Below are 19,888 nucleotides of genomic sequence, written 5' to 3' on the forward strand. Positions count from 1 at the left end.
TCTAATGTCTATGGCTCATTTGGGTACTCAGATTCCACCTGTGTTCCCATGTGCGTGTGCCCCTTGTGTGTCTGGAACTGTAATCGTTAATCGGGCGAGTGAGAAATTATTCCTTGTTAATGTATTATCCCTTTTCCTGTGTTGTTAATGTAAGGCACGAACTTTGGGTGTTTCTTGAGTCCCGCCAATGCAAAAATATGGTACCGGCTCCACGTGGTCACTCTTTTGTTTGAAGTGTTTATAAATGCAGATTGGTTCTACGTCCCTGGTTTAAAGTACATAGTTATATTATAAGCAAGTAAAGACGGGTTTCGTGAGGTCATACTCTAGAGTACAGCTTACCAGTTCGGGACCCTTACAATAGAATTCTATTACACTTGTGAGGCAAAATTTGCCATCCTTGAACCCATGTTGTAGGTGTGTCACGAAGTCCCTCGTCTCACGATTTGCTACTAGGTTTTTTCTCACGATCTTCTCCCTCACGTTGCATGGTATACAAGTTAGGGACACTGGTCTGTAGTTCAGTGCCTCCTGCCTGTCACCCTTTTTATATATTGGGACTACATTACCTGTCTTCCATATTTCTGGTAGGTCTTCTGTCTCCAGTGACTTACTATACACCATGGAGAGTGGCAAGCAAAGTGTTTCCACGCACTCTTTTAGTACCCATGGTGAGATTCCATCCGGTTCAGCAGCCACTTTCTATCGTCCAGATCCAACAGACGCCTCTTAACCCCTAAATTTTGAACCTTTTCAATGCTGCCTGGGTTACTGCCACCTCTCCTAGTTTACAGACTTCTCGCTCTGTTGTAAAGATCTCTAATTTCTTGTCGAAATCTTCACACACCTCATTCTCTGTGTACCTGTCTTCACCCATTCTCAGTTTCATCACCTGTTCTTTCATTGTTGTTTTCCTCCTGATGTGACTATGGAGCAGTTTTGGTTCGCTCTTTAGGTTTTATTGGCTATCCCATTTTCATACTCTCTGCTTCTCTTCTCATACTGAGGTACTCAATCCTGGCTCTCTTGTATCTCTCTCTGCTTCTCTTCTCATACTGAGGTACTCAATCCTGGCTCTCTTGTATCTCTCTCTGCTTCTCTTCTCATACTGAGGTACTCAATCCTGGCTCTCTCGTATCTCTCTCTGCTCTTTGGTGTTCTGTTATTTCGGTAGTTCTTTCACGTCCTTTTATTGAGTTCGTGTCCTGTGCCTTCATACATGTCCGATTAAACCACGGATTCCTCTTTCTGCTTCTCATTTTTTAAATTTTTAGGGCCGGGATGAACTTGTTTACTGTCTCTTGATACTTCAGTGTGACGTAATCCATCATATTATGTACAGACTTTACTCTGAGTTCTGTTTCCACGGTATTTCTGTTAGGGATTTTCTCCTCGTAAGTTCCCTTTCGGTGTGCCAGTCCTTTGCTTACTGATAGAATTGATACGTGGTAGAGTGATGGAATTGATACGTGGTAGAGTGATGGAATTGATACGTGGTAGAGTGATGGAATTGATACGTGGTAGAGTGATGGAATTGATACTGATAGAATTCTACGTGGCGGTGGTGGTGCTGTCTGGGCAACACCACGTGTTTAACTAGGGTCATAATTTATTAACCCACCAGGTGCCTGACGTGATGGCCAATGTTAGTGTGTTCACTCGCCTCGGCCACACTCGCCTCGGCCACGTTTTAACCATTGATCGTCTTGTTATGATTTCGTGTTCTTTTGTTCTGTCACGTCAACATTTAAATTCAGACGCAAGAACAGTTGGCCACATGACGTGTGACTCAGTCGACGGGTGCAGCGAGTACTCACCTAGTTGAGTCTGCAGGGCCGAGTATCTGGGGACAGATTCACGAAACAGTTACGCAAGTACTTACGAACGTGTACATCTTTTCTCAATCTTTGACGGCTTTGATTACATTTATTAAACAGTTTACAAGCATGAAAAATTCCCAATCAACTGTTGTTATTGTTATAAAAAAAACCTCTTGGTGCTTCGGAGCTCATCAACTCTTTAATAATTGTAAACAAAGCCGCCAAAGAGTGAGAAAAGATGTACAGGTTCGTAAGTGCTTGCGTAACTGCTTCGTGAATCTGGCCCCGGTTCTTTAAGCCCGGCTCTTACACTATCGCTGGCTCAATGCTGTAACTTGTTCCCATTTTGTGTTCTTATCATATTTATATTTAAAGTTGCGTATCGCATTGCCTTCGACGACTTTGTCTAGTCCGTTATACGGGGAACATTATACGCTCGCTCTAACGGTTTGACCAGCGTCAAATTTTAAGTGGTTTTGCTTAACGAGAAGCGTAAAAAACAACGTCGATGGTCGTTAGATCTAAGCACCGTCAATAAAGCGGTGCTTTAAATTCAATAAAGCACCAGAATTTTGTTGCCGGGATTGACCACACACCTGTCATTATATCAACAAAATGAAGCAAGTATTACAGTTTTTGTATTTTTTTGGGAATATGACTTATAGGGAGAGTTTTTTTTCAACATTTTCCATGCAAAAATCTGTAGATCTTATGACATTTTACGAAACATTTGATGCTTAAATATTACAAAATTCATGTAAACAGCCTATGAAATAAATTTAGATTAATTTCAAGTCGTCCATTTATTTTACAAAGTGGAGATAAGCACCTTAATTTACGTGGTATTTGTTGAGTAGAATGTTGGTCCCGGGCGTGGGAGGGGACCTGTGTTTGGTCCGGGAGGTTAGTCCAAACACACCATGTATAGTCAAATATTTTATATCACATGGCAAAAACCTTTCGAGGATCTACTTCCGCATTCACACCCAGGGCGAGGCGTCAAGCACAAGCCTCGCCAGGCGTCAAGCACAAGCCTCGCCAGGCGTCAAGCACAAGCCTCGCCAGGCGTCAAGCACAAGCCTCGCCAGGCGTCAAGCACAAGCCTCGCCAGGCGTCAAGCACAAGCCTCGCCAGGCGTCAAGCACAAGCCTCGCCAGGCGTCAAGCACAAGCCTCGCCAGGCGTCAAGCACAAGCCTCGCCAGGCGTCAAGCACAAGCCTCGCCAGGCGTCAAGCACAAGCCTCGCCAGGCGTCAAGCACAAGCCTCGCCAGGCGTCAAGCACAAGCCTCGCCAGGCGTCAAGCACAAGCCTCGCCAGGCGTACCTCCGCTTCTTTTCCCACCAAGAGAGCCGTGTTCACTTACCTTATGTTGTTGTAAACGCTGGGGTGAAGGTTCTTCTTGAGAAAGTATTCCAATTTGTTGTTTCTTGTTTCGTCGCCGCTGTTCATCGTCGCGTGAAACGCTTGGAGTTGATCACTGGCAGTTTCAACAGTCCATCAACGGCGCCTGGCAACTCGCGACGATGTTGGAAAACACTTCACTTTTTTAATATTTAAACACGTGAGTAACCCGAATACTTCCTTTAGGCTACTGTCTAATTAATGGACAGGGCGGTTGAAAATGCCGATTTTATTTTTCTACACATGTTGAGACGAGCATAAAATAGTATGTTTGTGTGGTGGGTGGCTTCGAAGTCCTGCAGCAAGTGCTTCATGGAGTGTGAGTGTGTTGCCTCACCCTCTCCTCACACCACACACTAAGCCTCACTCTGTCCACGCACACACTCATTTTATTTCCTGAAACATGAAGGAAAGTTTAAGGGAAAATGACAGGCTGCTGTCTTCATGTACAGATTATTGTATCAATGAATAGGTTATTGTATTAAAAATAGGCTATTGTATCAATGAATACTGTATCATTGAATAGACCTATCGTATCAATGAATAGGCTGTTGTATCAACGAATAGGCTTTTGTATCAATGAATAGGCTATTTTATGAAACAATAGGCTACTGCTTCATTGAATAGGCTGTTGTATTAATGAATAGGCTATTTTATGAAATAATAGGCTGTTGTATCAATGAATAGGCTATTTTATGAAATAATAGGCTACTGTATCAATGAATAGGCTATTGTATTAGTTACATGGGTCCATACTGAGCTATTTACAAATTCACTGATAAAAAAACATACAAATGCACTGCTTCATGAAGCCCGGGGCTCCAAGATATCAGCTATCTTGGAGCCCCGAGTATGAAGCTCCAGGAGTGTTTAATTAAGATATATTAAGATAGATACTAGGCACAATAAGCCTAGTCAAGAATCCTTATATATACACACACACATGATATCTTGCCTAAAATAAGAAATAAGAGATTATTTGTCACTCGAGTTAAACAAATGCATATATTTTATATCTTATATACAGCTAAGTTCACAGTATAAGATAGGATAATGTAACTGAAATTATACATACAATGCAGTTAACTATATTTTATCCTATATCCAACTGGTACGGTGCTTAAAGGTTTTAAAAACCGTGCATATTCTAACCTAGCTTTTACATAACCAAGCATAACCTAACATGTTCAAAATATCTAGAAATGATTAGTAATTTATCCTCAAACTAATCACGACTCACGGGAGACATCTCCCGTCAGGCAGGGTGCAGTCGCACCTTCACAGATCTCCAGTATCAGCTCTTGATACTGGTAATGGCTCAAAAGGGCCACCACTTACGGGCTATTCATGCCCGTGCGACCGTTTGGGTGGCTTAATCTTCATCAATCATCAATCTATTCAACTTTCAACTGCAACATTAATAAACATTGAAACGAGTGCAATTATCTTGCAGACAAGCCTATTTGACCAATATATATATATATATATATATATATATATTAGTATATTTTGGTAGCAGTCTTTCCTGTAGACATATTTTATTAAATATGACCGAAAAAGTAGGATTAATAATTCTAACACGAATTTTCTCAATCTTTCGTACATTATGCTTCACTGTTGGAGGTAAATCAAAAATCACTTCTCCAAAATTCATTTTTATTTCTAGTCTGACGCGACACGGGCGCGTTTCGTAAAACTTATTACATTTTCAAAGACTTCACAAATACACAACTGATTAGAACTTGCGTTTCCCTGATTTTATATCTACATTTGAGTGAGGTGGGAAGGGTGATGTGGCATTACATTTGAGTGAGGTGGGAAGGATGATGTGGCATTAGAGGATATTAATAGGGTATTAAAAGTATCAACACAAGACAGAACACGGAACAATGGATATTGAATAGAAGTGTTTGTAGAAAGCCTATTGGTCCATATTTCTTGATGCTTCTATATTGGAGCGGAGTCTTGAGGTGGGTAGAATATAGTTGTGCAATAATTGGCTGTTGATTGCTGGTGTTGACTTCTTGATGTGTAGTGCCTCGCAAACGTCAAGCCGCCTGCTATCGCTGTATCTATCGATGATTTCTGTGTTGTTTACTAGGATTTCTCTGGCGATGGTTTGGTTATGGGAAGAGATTATATGTTCCTTAATGGAGCCCTGTTGTTTATGCATCGTTAAACGCCTAGAAAGAGATGTTGTTGTCTTGCCTATATACTGGGTTTTTTGGAGCTTACAGTCCCCAAGTGGGCATTTGAAGGCATAGACAACGTTAGTCTCTTTTAAAGCGTTCTGTTTCGTGTCTGGAGAGTTTCTCATGAGTAGGCTGGCCGTTTTTCTGGTTTTATAGTAAATTGTCAGTTGTATCCTCTGATTTTTGTCTGTAGGGATAACGTTTCTATTAACAATATCTTTCAGGACCCTTTCCTCTGTTTTATGAGCTGTGGAAAAGAAGTTCCTGTAAAATAGTCTAATAGGGGGTATAGGTGTTGTGTTAGTTGTCTCTTCGGAGGTTGCATGGCTTTTCACTTTCCTTCTTATGATGTCTTCGATGAAACCATTGGAGAAACCGTTATTGGTAGGGTAAGGCAGGTTCTAGTCAATAACGGTTTCTCCAATGGTTTCATCGAAGACATCATAAGAAGGAAAGTGAAAAGCCATGCAACCTCCGAAGAGACAACTAACACAACACCTATACCCCCTATTAGACTATTTTACAGGAACTTCTTTTCCACAGCTCATAAAACAGAGGAAAGGGTCCTGAAAGATATTGTTAATAGAAACGTTATCCCTACAGACAAAAATCAGAGGATACAACTGACGATTTACTATAAAACCAGAAAAACGGCCAGCCTACTCATGAGAAACTCTCCAGACACGAAACAGAACGCTTTAAAAGAGACTAACGTTGTCTATGCCTTCAAATGCCCACTTGGGGACTGTAAGCTCCAAAAAACCCAGTATATAGGCAAGACAACAACATCTCTTTCTAGGCGTTTAACGATGCATAAACAACAGGGCTCCATTAAGGAACATATAATCTCTTCCCATAACCAAACCATCGCCAGAGAAATCCTAGTAAACAACACAGAAATCATCGATAGATACAGCGATAGCAGGCGGCTTGACGTTTGCGAGGCACTACACATCAAGAAGTCAACACCAGCAATCAACAGCCAATTATTGCACAACTATATTCTACCCACCTCAAGACTCCGCTCCAATATAGAAGCATCAAGAAATATGGACCAATAGGCTTTCTACAAACACTTCTATTCAATATCCATTGTTCCGTGTTCTGTCTTGTGTTGATACTTTTAATACCCTATTAATATCCTCTAATGCCACATCATCCTTCCCACCTCACTCAAATGTAATGCCACATCACCCTTCCCACCTCACTCAAATGTAGATATAAAATCAGGGAAACGCAAGTTCTAATCAGTTGTGTATTTGTGAAGTCTTTGAAAATGTAATAAGTTTTACGAAACGCGCCCGTGTCGCGTCAGACTAGAAATAAAAATGAATTTTGGAGAAGTGATTTTTGATTTACCTCCAACAGTGAAGCATAATGTACGAAAGATTGAGAAAATTCGTGTTAGAATTATTAATCTTACTTTTTCGGTCATATTTAATAAAATATATATATATATATATATATATATATATATATATATATATATATATATATATATATATATATATATATATATATATAATTCAAAATAATTACAATTCAAATAGACCTATATACACTATCATTGTGTATCTGCATGATTGTAGGATCGGTATGAATCACAGGTTCATTCTAAGCAAGGCAATTTACATCGTAATTTTTAGTTATAAGAAAAAGCAAATTATCGAGGTAAAAAATTATTTACGATCATAAGCGACAGGAAATGTGTTTCACTATGGCCGTTCATTCCTTCAGGAAATTAAAATTTAAGCGTTCGTTCCTTCAGGAAATCAAAGTTTGAGCGTTCGTTCCTTCAGGAAATTCACGTTTATGCGTTCGTTCTTTCTGGAAATTCACATTTATGCGTTCGTTCTTTCTGGAAATTCACATTTATGCGTTCGTTCTTTCTGGAAATTCACATTTATGCATTCGTTCCTTCAGGAAATTCAGTAGTATAAATATTGACTATGGCCGACGTTAATTAGTTAATATTTGGCAAATACACATGATGAATAAGAATGTAATCTTCACAAATATAAATAATATATATATTGGGGTCATGTATAGGTTAGACCTAGGTAAGATTAGGTAAAGCGTGTTGATGTAGGGAGTATTTATAATACAGTTGAATGATTACGGGCTATTCATGCCCGTGCCACCTCTTGGGTGGCTTAATCTTTATCAATCAATCAATCGGTTGAATGATGCACGTTTACAGTTGCAACTTCCAGCAGTCATACCAGCACTTCACAACCCTTAGGAATAATCAAACATACCTTTGACGTCAAGGAAAATAGCTAGTGTGGTTCTGTTTACACTACTACATCCGAAGCATGGAGACCTCGCCTTCAGAACAAACTGCGTTTGAAAAAGTTAGTCGCAGAGCGCCAAAATTCATCCCAAAAGGCACCTCACATACCAGGAACAGGTGAGGCCTACCACTACTAACCAGACATGAGGGCTTAAGAGACATTTAAAATACTGAACTAACTGGAATATACGAATCCAGACAACTTCTTGAAAGTGTCTGGTGTAACTTGCACAAAGAGGCAACAGCTTCAAGCTCAACAAGCCCCATGTTGGACAGAAAACGGGAGATGCATTTTCACTCAATGGGTTATTAACCCAAGAAACCTCCTACCCGCCGAAGCCCTATATACCAAGACCAAACTACAGTTACAAATACAACTGGAAAAATCATCAGGAATAACGAGGAGACCTTTGACTACCTGCAGGCTTACTCTCCCCGTTGAGGCGACTCGAGATGGTAGTCAGCATGTAAATTTTATCCTTTAATAGTGTGGTGAGAGGGAGGGGGTGTAGGGAGAGGGGGAGACGGGGGGGTGTTGGGGGTGAGGGGAGGGGAAGGGTGGGGGGGGGGTTGGGAGTGAGAGGGAGGCCAGGAATCATGTGATCTGTGATGATAATGGGGGGTAGGGATGGTGAGGGTTCAGAGGAGGGGTATGCATGAGGTGATGGTTATCCTGGTAGTGGGGAGAGGTGAGGGGTGGAGAGAGGGTGAGGGGTGGAGAGGTGAGGGGTGGAGAGAGGGAGGGGGTGAGAGAGCAGGGATGGGTTAATACGGTAGTCTTAACCTTTACCTGGCAGTCCTGCACACGCTGCGCATCATATGTGCGTGCGCGCGCGCGTTCATCAAGTCGTATCTGGAGGTGGGGATGAGCTTCAGCTCTTTGGTCCCGCCTTTCATCCCTTAATTGTCTGGTATATTGGTTCAAGTTACATTTAAACATTTAAAGCTATACAAGTAGTCTGCCTGTCACGTCACCTATAACAGCATTTCATTTGTACAATGTTCTAACAATTTACACCTTTAAACCAGCCTGTTCTAGCGAACGTTCCTAACATCAAGAAACTGTTGTACTAAAGTGTCTTATCCTAACCTACCGAAGGACCCACGAACAGAAAACGAGACATGTCAATTACACGAGCCGCTAAAAAAATTTTGTATGATAGTTTGGCCTTAAAGTATACGTCAAAATGCGAGGTGCTATTAGGCGGACGGGTTGTTTAAACCAACTGCAGCTCTGTCTTGTGTTTAATAAGGTAAGGCCTCCACACTGGTGCAGCAAACTCCAGAATTGGCTTCACACAAATGGTAAACAAGGACTTGAAGGACTTTGTTCAGATTCATAAAGGTAGTTCTTATGTAACCAAGCTTGCTTAATGCTGCTGTTATTAGGTTGATATTTGCTTCCGGTGACAAGTTCGGGTGTAATATCAACCCTAAAATAATTTTCTTTGGGAATCTATGAAGGTTTCCTCTCCCATATGTTAGTTTGTCGGGGTGTTCAGCCTCAGTGTAATCTTCCATCGTATTTACCCGCCTCAGTGTTGTCATAAGCAGCGTACATTGTGTGGAAGAATCTCTTCCTTCTGGCAAGTCTTTCATGTAGAATAGTAATAGGAATGACCCTATTACTGACCCATTTGGGACTCCATTGGTAACATCGATTCTAAGACCTCTCTCATCTCCAGATTACCCAGGAAGGTAATCAAGGTACCTCAAGGTAACCTCAAGGTACCCAGGAAGATGAGACACCAGAGGAACCTGGGGGCGCCACCATCACTCTCCACATGGTGCAGTGCCAGGCTCAGGCGCTACATTATTACGGGAGTGACGGGTGTATGGTAAACATGACCACGACACCACACACTCGAGGGCGAGTGATGAGCAACTCTCCACCGAACACTGGTGTCGTCAGTAGACACACAAGGTGAAGTGTGCGAAGCGTGTCCTCGACGAGACCTCGACGAGAGACAGCAGGATCGATAATGATGGCCACGCCAGCAACGTCTCGTTATCATCCCCCAACACAAGCAGTCCCCCGCCATCACTCGCGCCCCCAAATCTTTCCCGCCAACACGCGCCCCAACCCCCATCACCACCACACAGCCCCTCCCCATCTCACCTCGAGTCTTACAAACAACCTGACATTCCCACACGCTAAAACACTACAATTCACTATATATGAACAACTTATCCAACTAAACGGAGAATAAGTAGTATCCTACCTGCCCAACCCTGAATGTGTTACGGATTATCGTACCACAACAGCTACAGATTATCGTACTATCAACATGACTCTGCCATCAGCCATCACCGAGTCATACTGGCCCCATAATCAGCATGAAGAATTGCCTGGGAATATTTTGTGTTAGGATGTATCAATTTATGTAATGATGCCAGGTCTTTATCTGCATGCGAGCTACACACGCAATGGTACACAGGGTGTATCTGGCAAGGGACCTACACAAATAAGTGTACACAGGGTGTATCCGGCAAGAGGGGGGGTGGGCTTCACACGTACTCAATGAACCAGAGAAATAGATAAATGTAATAGAAGCGGTGGAGGCAGAATAATTTACAACTTCAAATGTCGATATGGTAGTTGAGTGAAGGATAAGAGGTGGAAGCCAAGAGCTACATCAATCGTTGTGCGCGTTTACTGAACTTGATCTGAAGTCGCATTCTCATCGTAGATTACTGTAGAGAGTATTAAGCCACAATGACGTCACAATCACTGTAAACCCCCAATTACCAATCACCAGCAGCAATAATTCGCTAATAGCATTTTACCTCACATAGCCTCACTTTTGTCAAATTACATTCACAACACTTACGGGTAACTAATAACTTACACTACACTACGTAAGTTAACTAATAACTTTTGCAGTGATACATCTCTAACTTATACGCTGCCTCAGAGTTCAGTCTCTCAACCCAAGAGAAGAGAAGGAACAGGGGGGAGACATGATCACTATATATACAGTATACCGGGGAGAATAAACACGGTGGAAAAGGATAACCTTTTCAAAAGTGAGAAAATAGGACAAGAGGTCATAGGTGAAAGCTGGAAACAAATGAGTAAGGACTGCAAGGTACAGGTGGTCAAAAAGTAGAATGTGCAGAAAGAAGTTGTGGAAGCCACCTCCAGTCATAGCTTCGAGGCCACATGCGAAAAAATAACTAATGTCAGCAAAAAAAAATAAAAAATACGAGGCAAGGACTTCCCCATACTTTACCTTTAGGCAAGTATGGTGAGGTAAATACGGCTACCAACTTAGAATTGGTTTATAACAGTCTCCGTGGTGTAGTGGTAAGACACTCGCCTGGCGTTCCGCGAGCGCTATGTCATGGGTTCGTATCCTGGCCGGGGAGGATTTACTGAGCGCAAATCCTTAACTGTAGCCTCTGTTTAACTCAACAGTAAAATGTGTACTTTATTGTAAAAACGATTCTTCGCGGCGGGGATCGTATTCCAGGGACCTGCCCGAAACGCTACGCGTACTAGTGGCTGTACAAGAATGTAACAACTCTTGTATATATCTCAAAAAAAAAAATACCCCATAAGGGTGTAGACAAGACACAGATGTAGGTGGTAGTGGGGGTGACCACTGAACTACACATGAACTAGCCTACACCAGGACGCTTATACTGCGTGCTAGTTAAGCATGATCAAACAACCCCATTAATAAGACCACATGAAGGGACCGCTTACTTAAAGTACTATTAACTAGACCAATTAGACGTTAAGTGGTGGCTGACTGTAAGTGTCTCCCAGCAGCGCTCAGACACTTTCTTGCATGTACACATTTTTGGTACAAGTCATATAGCAATGATAAAGATAAGGATTTATAGTTAATTACAAATAGCTGGAAAACAGAAGAGGTATTCAGAAATCATTTTCCAATTTCACAGGCCATGTTTAGTTGCTTATTTGCAACTCTCATTCACAACAACAAATTATGTAATTCCCCATTTTACTATAAACTTCATGTTTTGTAAATACCACATGTGTTGGTTAGTTAAATTGGTGATAATTATAGACTCCTCGGGACTTATGACTGTAACGAACAAATACTGTCTTTGCAGGTTTAAGAACACGTGACAAAATGACGTGTAACCATGCTCATCCATCACATCCACCAGCATCCATGCTATAATGCTCAATAAGTGTTTTCACCACACATCAACTATATCCACCACCCAGATTTAAGTAAACATTGGAGCTGCCGAGGTCAAGCGCCCCCTTGTCCACACTACCGGCAGTTATGAATGGTGAGCTGTATCAATGATGTTCCCATTGATGATAAGCCATTCACAATAGGATAGTTATAGAACACTACACAATCTCAGTAATATTAACAACGAATGTTGCATTAAGCAATGTGCTTAAATATGGCTAGATAATTTGTCATGGGAAATGGGGAGGACCTTTGACAAGCCGCTGGGTTTCTGTCCTCGTCGAGGCCACTACTGTTAGTGGCCCTCGGGTAACTTCAGGTAAATAAGCCGGGCGGTGATGGTCAGGTTACCAATAGTTATATCAAACGTGCACTATATATATTTTAATAAGGAAAAGTTTAGCACTGTGTCAGAACAACAACTGAATATACGGCACTAGTGTGGCGTCATCTCGCGTTACTCAAACTAAATCATGATCAATTTCACAGGTATGCCATCATCCCAGTCCCAGAACCGAGAGGTATGAGCTACGTGAGACCTAACGAAGTGAACATCACAGCGTGAGATGATATAAGAAACAAGACAAAATAACCACATACAAAATACTCATGGCAATAGACAGGGAACACCAAAACTTACTATATGACGCTGGTGCCTCACGAACGCGGGAACACACTCACACTTGATAATGATCCAGGACGGACCGAAACGTCGTCGTCTCTTCAATATCTAGTGTGCGGTTTTATTTTGTCAGTTTCTGAGTACTGAATAAACGCAAGTATCATAGAAGTGAAGTGGTGGTTGCAGAATTCACACACAGCTTCAAATGTAGGTATGACAGAGCCAAATAAGCTCGGGAACCTTTTACACCACTTAATTAAAGGTCGAGAGGCGGGACCCAAGAAGCTCAATCCTCCCAACCACAACTAGGAGAGTTGAGTTAGGAGAACACCAGCCACACAAATACCCGTTTTTTGTCAGTAATCGCGGTGCGTATTTTGTTTCTCTTCCGGGAATTTAGCATAGGACCCCCGTAATTATTACAGAATAAAGTTACACCCAAGAAACGTTTCTTACGCACCTCAATTACGGCAGACACGAATCATTATCTTCACACTGCTTCCTGGAGGCGTGAGGTCCGTCACTGGCGGTCACACAGGACGACCATGTACTCACGGAGCCCCCAAGGTCACCTCCCTCAACGCTGCCAGTGAAGGCACCAACGTACAGTATTGACAAAATAGAGGTAACTGGAGTGAACTGGACTAGTGGGACCGGGGGCGGAGCGCGTAGCAAGAATACTCCCTCAAGCTCTAATGTACTCTATCCCTGGGAATGACGGACGTAAACATTGGGGAGAGAGATTGAGGTAGCGGAAGTGAGGACAACGACGACTAAGGGACAGAAAAAAATAAAATGAAAGCGTTGGAGAGAAGTGGACGGGATAGAGAAACAACGTTTGAGAGGAGTGGGAACGAGGAACAATGTATATTACGAAAAAGTGGGAGAGACAGTATGAGACGAGTGAAACTGAGGAAAACAAGAAAGAGACGGAAGAGAGGTGATTAATAAGGTAAGCAGGGGTGGGGACCAGCGTCAGGCTTCGATCACATCATGACGTAAACACACCTGGTGTACTGAGAGTTGCACCACCTGCCAGGCTAACCTGTCTCCAGCTCCCCGTCCAGATGTTGTGCCTTATATGAAGCCCACAGCAAAAAAACATCAGTATATTACCAGCCACACGAGCACAAACCTTATATATCTACCTAGCTCAGTTCCACGCACACATTGGAAGCCAGTCCGGCCGATACTCTTTGAAAATATGAAAGTTTTATCCTCAAAAACTCTCGTGTTTACGCAGCTTTGTAAATTCGAATCGTCATTTGTTTCATTGTAAACTTTGCTAACTTCTTTATATGAAGTTGCTTGCAGACCCCATTGTTGCACCCGGTGATGAACTGGCCAGACGCAACACGTAGTATCACAACGTACGATACTCCAGCACATGAATGAACCCAAGCACCTGGGAGAAGGTCCTCTGGACTTGGCCTGGCCGAGGCGCCTCACTCTAGGTGAGTTGGCCTGGTAGCTGAGTGGACAGCGCTCGGGGCTCGTAATCCTAGGGACCGGGTTCGATCCCCGGCAGAAACAAATGGGCAGTTTTTCATCCTAGTGCCCCTGTATACCTAGCAGTAAATAGGAACCTGGGAGTTAGACAGCTGCTTCCTGGGTATGAGCGCGCGCGCGTGAAAGAAATATATGTAGACAAAGAAGAAAAATAGAGGAAAAAGACGAAAAAATTTTCTCTTAGTCACAGAGGAAAATTAAATTGGTTAGAAAGGCGGGATCCAAGAGCTAATAGCTCGATTCTGCAAATACAAATAGTAAATATAAATAGTAAATACAGACAGACACACGCCCGTGTTCCCTCCTTTATCTTCCGTTATCTGGTGCATAAATTAGCATAAATTACCTCAGGGCTGCGGGTGTGACATTCACCTTGTGGGGGCTGCACCACCACCGCTGTCAAGCGACGGTCACCGCCACAGCTGTCAAGCGACGGTCACCGCCACAGCTGTCAAGCGACGGTCACCGCCACAGCTGTCAAGCGACGGTCACCGCCACAGCTGTCAAGCGACGGTCACCGCCACAGCTGTCAAGTGGTGACGGTAGGTTGGGTAGGCGTGGTGTATGGGTAACAGGTGGGAGTGTATGGGTAACAGGTGGGTGTGTATGGGTAACAGGTGGGTGTGTACTGGGCGGCCGTGTGGCAGTTCGGAACTGCCGTCTGGACGTAAGGGGGGGGGGAGAATTTATTGCACCACTAGGTCACAGAAATCTTATCAAATTTAGGAGATATATCTTACCGACTCATTTGGTCCTTTGAAAACTTCTCAAGACTCATCAATTAGTCGAAACTTCGTGTGTAAATACAAGTCAGTTCGATACTCGACATATTCAACTTGAATATCAGGATTATAACACCTATCAGAGAACTCGTTTGAATGCGTCTGCTAAGTTTGTATGTCCATAGCAATTCACCCGTGTGAATTGCTTTATTGCAAATATCGGCAATCTTTTAGCTTAAATTTTGCTGAAAGTTCCATACAAAACAACACCGAGAAGAACCCATAAATAAAAGTTTTCCACGAAAGTTTACAGCAGAGTAGCCTAGTTCAGCCGGAGCAATCATGAATATCCACACACTTCCGGATGTTGTCGATTCTGGCGGCCAGGGTCACTTGCTGCCGCCCCCTGAGTACTGCGGGTACCACCAGCCCCACCACCTGAGTACTGCGGGTACCACCAGCCCCACCACCTGAGTACTGCGGGTACCACCAGCCCCACCACCTGAGTACTGCGGGTACCACAGTACCAGACACAACCAAATACACCACCATGATCTAGTTGCGTAGAACATATACTTTCTACACACAACCTGATTATCACAGATATCCGGACCAAAACACGGAAATGAAATTGTATCAAAACAGATACAAAACATCAAACATCGGCAAAGCACTTCATATGAAACAAACATCAGCAGCCAGCACACACTTGACCCAGCAGCTGCGTCCTACAGGCCAAAATACCTGTATTTTCCTTAAGTATTATGTTATTCATCACTGACTGGGGTAACACCTTACTTCATCTCATCCTTCTTGGTTATGTATTATGTTGTTCCAGTTAACTTATATCTTTACGGGGTCACTATAGCCCGTGCTACATGGACATTTCGTTCTGAGTAGCTAAATCTAAAACAACTTAACTATACCCACTCCCCCTCTGCCTTTGAAAATGTTCACGGGGCTCATCGAAACGCATCTCTTAGTGTCAGGTCATAATAAAGCTGTAAAATAAACTTTGAAATGTAACTAACTTCCTTCTAAAGTGAAGAACATAAGAAAATTGAGAATATTCGTTCAAGAATCAATGATCTAACAATTTATCATATTCATTAACACGTCATCAACAACGATTGTTGCTAAAATATACTAATCTGTATCACTACAAGACAATGTCTGTCTGTTCAGCCCGTCCTAATGTTTCCCAACGTCAAGAAACTGTCGTACTAGTGTGTCCTTATCCTAATCTACCACACCAATTTCCTTCAGCCTAGTAACCATTTTTATTAAACAGTCTTATTAAATAAACACACAAAAGAAATACATATATAATCATGTAGAAAATAACATGCTAAATGAATTTTACCGAGGATGGAGTCTGGTATTTAGCGACTTTAGAAACTAATACCGAGTCATTTCATGCAGAGAATCGGGGGGAAAAAGGCGCCATTCGACACTGACCCGCCTATACCAGTTTTCCCGGACGAAGGTAAGTCACCCTGCAGTTTGATGTCTAACCTCGAACGTCCAACCAACCCGTCCTCCTAATAGAACGTCGCATTTTGACGTATACATTAAGGCCAAAAATTGTCGTACTAGAAAGTGGTAGTAGCTCTTGAAATTGGCACACTGTCCTCTGGTAGGTTAAGATAGGAGCAGTGTATTATTGACGTTGGGAAACCTTTGAAGAACGGCTGCACGGGTAGGGAAGGTTGTGACGGGTAAGGAAGGTTGAAATATACTAAATTACCCGAACCTAACCTACCAATCCACGCATGGGAAACTTGGATGCGTGCAAGCCTATGATTGGCACATCCCCGCAGGAATTATTTGGGTATAAAACTGTGTACTTCTATATTAGCACTGATTGTAATGTTTACCTTTACATTATCTGCTTTTATTTTAAGCCTGTCCATCTATTGTAAATATATAACATTCTTAATATTGGACATCAACCAAATTCTAACATGGGCTGTGTTGCGCTCACTCTGAAAATGCACCTAATTCACCGGTAATGTAAATAAAACATAGGCCTATTAAAGAACCGCTGATGGTAATTTCAGATTTCAGCTTGAAATATAAATTAACATCGGTGTTCCTAAATATGATTTTTTCAGTAAGAATTTTTATGACATTCAAAGCCTACATATTATAATGTCATTATAAACAACCGACTCTCCTGTTTCGTCACGAAATCGTACGTACTAAGCTTTTAGATAGTAGTATACTGATTATTAAAGAATTCTTTTAAAATAAATGAAGCTAAAACACAAACTTAAATATTCCTAGGCCTAGTATAGGACACACATGTACTATATTAGACCTCAGATATCGTGTATTAATTAGGCCTGGGAAGGTTAGGTTAGTTTAGTTTGTCAAAGCAACACAAGTAAAAAATAGTTTTCCAGTTTGTCCAACTCAACAGTTCAGATTTCTACGTTCTAATATTGTTGTACGTCGGTATATATATATATATATATATATATATATATATATATATATATATATATATATATATATATATATATATATATATAATATATATATATAATATATATATAATATATATATATAATATATATATATAATATATATATATAATATATATATATAATATATATATATAATATATATATATAATATATATATATATATAATATATATATATATATAATATATATAATATATATATATAATATATATATATATATAATATATATATATATAATATATATATATATATAATATATATATATATATATATAATATATATATATATATATATATATATATATATATAATATATATATATATATAATATATATATATATATAATATATATATATATAATATATATATATATAATATATATATATAATATATATATATATATGTATATATATATATATATATATATATATATATATATATATATATATATATATATATATATAATATATATATATATATATATATGTATATATATATATATATATATATATATATATGTATATACATATATATATATGTATACATATATATATGTATACATATATATATGTATACATATATACTATGGTCCTCATTGATACTATAAGTCCTGCCAAAACAGGAGGAATAGCTGCATTATTTATCAAAGCCTACAATACAAACTTGAATCTTTCGATCAATGCAAAAGTTGTTCACTATACCGTTTCTTCTGCACTATCTTGTAACGTCAAGTTTTGGTGTTCTATGTGCGGTGACCCACACCAGAGATGAACACATCATGCCGCACTATCACATATATAGAGACTTCACTATAGACTATACCAGTCTATTTCAAAATGTCAACAATTCAGCCGTACAATGAGAACCACAGAACGGATTTCACAGAGGCTAGTTTCCTGCAATTTCCAAGAGTCCCTCGAGGGATCCTCAGGGGGGCGACTGGACACTAATGAATATGAAGCGAGGAACATACCAGCCGTAGGGAGGCGAGCAGGAGCCAGGGACCCAGCAGCAGAAGCAGCACCAGCAACAGCACCGTGTACTTCCCACACACACACCGTCCAATGACGCCCCAGCGGTCGGCCCGGGGCCCCACGGCTTGCAGTTGCCGGGCCTCACCACATGGCGCCGCTCCTCACACACCCCCTACACCTTGCTCATAACAATCTATACTATAAGAGAGAACCTGTCTGCTCGTCTGTTTATATGTCCGTGTCTCTGACACTTAACTGGGGCTAGCTTCACCCAACTTTGTATGGGGAATAGTCTGGGGTCAGGGACGTACATTGGAGGGGAAATGCTGGAAAAAAGGGGAAGAAGACCCAGGTGCAGCCGGGTATATATATTGTTATATTGTATGATAAAAAGGCAACAAGCACTCTGAATGAATACTTTACATCAGTGTTCACACTAGAAAGATTGAACGACATCCCATAACCCACACAAATGTTTGAAGGAGGTGAAGATAATGAGTTAAGGGATATACCCATTACATTCGACACAATCAGCAAAAGCATTGACACACTAAAAGACTCAAAAGTCCCAAGTGTTGATGTATTTCAATCCAAAGTCGTAAAGGAACTGGCAAATGCATTATGAATACCAATGAAACTCCTTTTCAGAAAATCCCTTTTGGGGATTTTCTTTGAAAATTAAGGAAACCCATCAACGTTTTCACTAATTGGCATATTTTCGGTATAGAAAGTCATAATTTCATACTCCAAATTTGTGAGGTGAGCCACAATTCGGCTAAAAAATAACGCTCATGAGTCAGATTTGCGATATTTCTGATTATTTGAAAACTGTAGGTGGGTTTGGGCAAAATGTGACTCATCGCCGTTTTCACAAATTTGCATATATGTTTTCGGTATAAAAAGTTGTAATTTCAAACTCCAAATATGTGCAGTGAGCCAGAATTTGGCTAAAAAACACTTATGTGTCAGATTTGCGATATTTCTGATATTGTTATGCCAATTAGTGAAAACGACGATGGGTCACAATTTGCCCAAACCCCCCTGCAGTTTTTAAAATACCTGAAATGCTGCAAAATTGACTCCTGAGCGTGATTTTTAAGCCAAATTCTGACTCTCTGCGCCTATTTTCATTTTAAAAATTACGACTTTTTATACCGAAAATATGGCAATTACTGAAAACGGCGATGGGTCATATTTTACCCAAACCTCCTTGCAATTTTCAAAATATTTGAAATGTCGGAAATTTGATTCCTGAGTGTGATTTTTGAGCTAAATTCTGACTCTCTGCACCTATTTTCATTTTTAAATTACGACTTTTATACCGAAAATATGCCAATTACTTAAAACAGCGATAGATCATATTTTGCCCAAACCCCCCCCCCCCCTGCAGTTTTCAAAATATCTGAAATATCGAAAATTTGACTCCTGAGCGTGATTTTTGAGCCGAATTCTGACTCTCTGCTCCTATTTTAATTTTCATATTACGAATTTTCATACCGAAAATATGCCTATTACTTAAAACGGCGATGGGTCATATTTTGCCCAAACCCCCCTGCAGTTTTCAAAATATTTGAAATGTCGGAAATTTGACTCCTGAGCGTGATTTTTGAGCCGAATTCTGACTCTCTGCACCTATTTTCATTTTCAAATTACGAATTTTCATGCCGAAAATATGCCAATTACTGAAAACGG

At 40.8% G+C, this 19,888-nt stretch overlaps 1 protein-coding gene across 1 annotated transcript in view; it reads right to left on the reverse strand.

The window, feature by feature from the left end:
* LOC123770297 (uncharacterized protein C12orf56) overlaps nucleotides 1-18,342 on the reverse strand; it is a 52,790-nt gene extending 34,448 nt beyond the window's left edge. Inside the window, exons 1-2 of the mRNA XM_045762010.2 lie at nucleotides 18,196-18,342; nucleotides 3,185-3,618 (exon numbers count right to left, since the gene is read on the reverse strand). Of these exons, the coding sequence (XP_045617966.2) occupies nucleotides 3,185-3,270 (86 nt within the window). The 5' untranslated portion in view covers nucleotides 3,271-3,618; nucleotides 18,196-18,342. The remainder of the gene's footprint in view (nucleotides 1-3,184; nucleotides 3,619-18,195) is intronic.
* Nucleotides 18,343-19,888: the final 1,546 nt, after the last annotated feature.

This window comes from Procambarus clarkii, chromosome 42 (genome assembly GCF_040958095.1).
Source record: "Procambarus clarkii isolate CNS0578487 chromosome 42, FALCON_Pclarkii_2.0, whole genome shotgun sequence".
In the NCBI taxonomy this organism is placed as follows: Eukaryota; Metazoa; Arthropoda; class Malacostraca; order Decapoda; family Cambaridae; genus Procambarus; species Procambarus clarkii.